This window comes from Penaeus japonicus, unplaced genomic scaffold (assembly GCF_977035675.1).
Source record: "Penaeus japonicus unplaced genomic scaffold, GWHDUDI00000001_assembly GWHDUDI00000027, whole genome shotgun sequence".
Lineage (NCBI taxonomy): Eukaryota > Metazoa > Arthropoda > Malacostraca > Decapoda > Penaeidae > Penaeus > Penaeus japonicus.
This window is the reverse complement of record NW_028234429.1, coordinates 33,998,084-34,000,583: the sequence shown is the minus strand read 5'-3', so window position 1 is coordinate 34,000,583 and position 2,500 is coordinate 33,998,084. Positions and strand designations below refer to the sequence as shown.

Sequence of the window (2,500 nt, the reverse complement as noted above, 5' to 3'; positions counted from 1 at the left end):
CTCCGATGCCGCCACCGAAACCACCTCCACTGCCACCGCCGAATCCGCTTCCACTGTTTCCACCACCAACAACCTGACCACCGCCTTGGGAAGCTGCACTCAACGCCGTCTGAAGGTCTACTCCGCTGGGAAGAGTTGGGTTCTCTCCTTCTGCGTAGTTCACGAAGAACACTTCGGGGTTCGATTGTGGTGGTGCTGGAACCTCGATCACTCGCTGATCCTGTTCCGATTGCTTATTCAGGACATACACCACGTGTTGCTGTCTTGGAGGTGGTACGACGATGGGTTCTGGTCCATCTGCACCGTCAGGAAGTCTCACAAAAATGATATTCCGTTCCAATTTGGGTTCTGGAATGTAGGTTGGCCGATTGACAATAGCTTCATTTGATGGCACATCATACAGGAAAACACGACTGTTCACTTGGGGAGTGACACATCTGCCGTCAACATGTCGCACTTGTCCACTGCCACAGCTCCCAGCGTTCAAGGAGGGGCCAGAGGGCGTGGGCAGGTTGTATCCCTGTGGAGCAGCAGACGCAGCAGCCACGAATGCTAAGACCTGTGAAAACAGCACGTGAATAACTTTTAGATACTACAAAGTTATAATGTCTATGGAAATCAAATTAGGTTCGAAAATCAGATTCACCTAACGCGAAATGCGCAACACTGTGCGTCCGACATTACTCACCAAGAGCTTCATGTTGGATGTCTATGCTTCGCCCCATTCTGGTACCGTATATATACCTACGTCATGGTTCTCCTACCATTAGCCTTCACAAGGTCTTTCCTTTCTCCAGAAGGAATTCTAGGATTAAGTAGCCAAATAATATGACATTGCAACTCGGGTAAAAGCTCTGGTGAAAGACATTAATTTTTTGTTGAGAAAAAAAAATGATTTCATATGTACCTTACTCGCAAACGTTTGTATACTGTACTCGAGTTATGAATTTACGCATACATACATACATATATCTGTATGTATACATATATATATATACCTATGCATATATGGATGTGTATATATGTATGTATATATATATATATATATATATAATATATATATATATATATATATATATATATATATAAATATATATATATGATTGTATACATATCACACACACACACACACACACACACACACACACACATATATATATATATATATATATATATATATATATATATATATATATATGAATTATATATATATATATAGATATAGATATAGATATATAGATAGATATATATAGATATATTTATCTATTTATTTATTTATTTATTTATTTATCTATTTATATATAGATAGATAGAAAGATAGATATAGATATATACATATATATATATAATATATATATATATATATATATATATATAAATATATGCATATATATATATATATATATATATATATATATATACATATATATGTATGTATATATATGTGTGTGTGTGTTTATCATATGTAAAATCATATAGATGAATCAATATATAAATACATATATGTATATATATGTATATATATATATATATATATATATATATATATACAGTATATATATATATATATATATATATATATATATATATATATATATATATGTATATATATATATATATATATATATATATATATATATATTATATATATATATATATATATATTTGCACATATGTATAAGTATATATGAACATATAAGTATACATATACATATATATATATATATATATATATATATATATATATATATATATAATATATAATATACATATAAATTGATATATATATATTACATATATCTATATATATATATATATATATATATCTATATATCTATCTATCTCTCTCTCTCTCTCTCTCTCTCTCTCTCTCTCTCTCTCTCTATATATATATATATATATATATATATATATATATATATATATATATATATACATACATATATGCATACAATTATATATGTATAATCACTGGCACACTCACATATATATGTATGTATATGTATATATGTATATATATATGAATATACAAATATAATATACAGATATATAAGTATATATGAACATATAAGTATACATATACATATATATATATATATATATATATATATATATATATATATATATACATATAAATTGATATATATATATTACATATATGCATATGTATATATATATATGTTTATATCTATATATCTATCTATCTCTCTCTCTCTCTCTCTCTCTCTCTCTCTATCTATATATATATATATATATATATATATATATATATATATATATATATATATATATATGCATACAATTATATATGTATAATCACTGGCACACTCACATATATATGTATGTATATGTATATATGTATATATATATGAATATACAAATATAATATACAGATATAATATATATATATATATATATATATATATATATATATATATATATATATATATATATATATATATATATAGGGGCGGGAAGATTTTCTTTAGATAATTTACTG

The 2,500-nt window shown here is 26.3% G+C and overlaps 1 protein-coding gene across 1 annotated transcript in view; it reads right to left on the bottom strand.

The window, feature by feature from the left end:
* Window positions 1-720, bottom strand: part of LOC122242556 (uncharacterized) — a 1,093-nt gene extending 373 nt beyond the window's left edge. The window contains exons 1-2 of the mRNA XM_042999861.2: window positions 689-720; window positions 1-559 (exon numbers count right to left, since the gene is read on the bottom strand). The exon at window positions 1-559 is cut by the window's left edge and continues 373 nt beyond it. Coding sequence (XP_042855795.2) covers window positions 1-559; window positions 689-700 — 571 coding nt within the window. The 5' untranslated portion in view covers window positions 701-720. The remainder of the gene's footprint in view (window positions 560-688) is intronic.
* Between the last annotated feature and the right edge of the window lie 1,780 nt (window positions 721-2,500).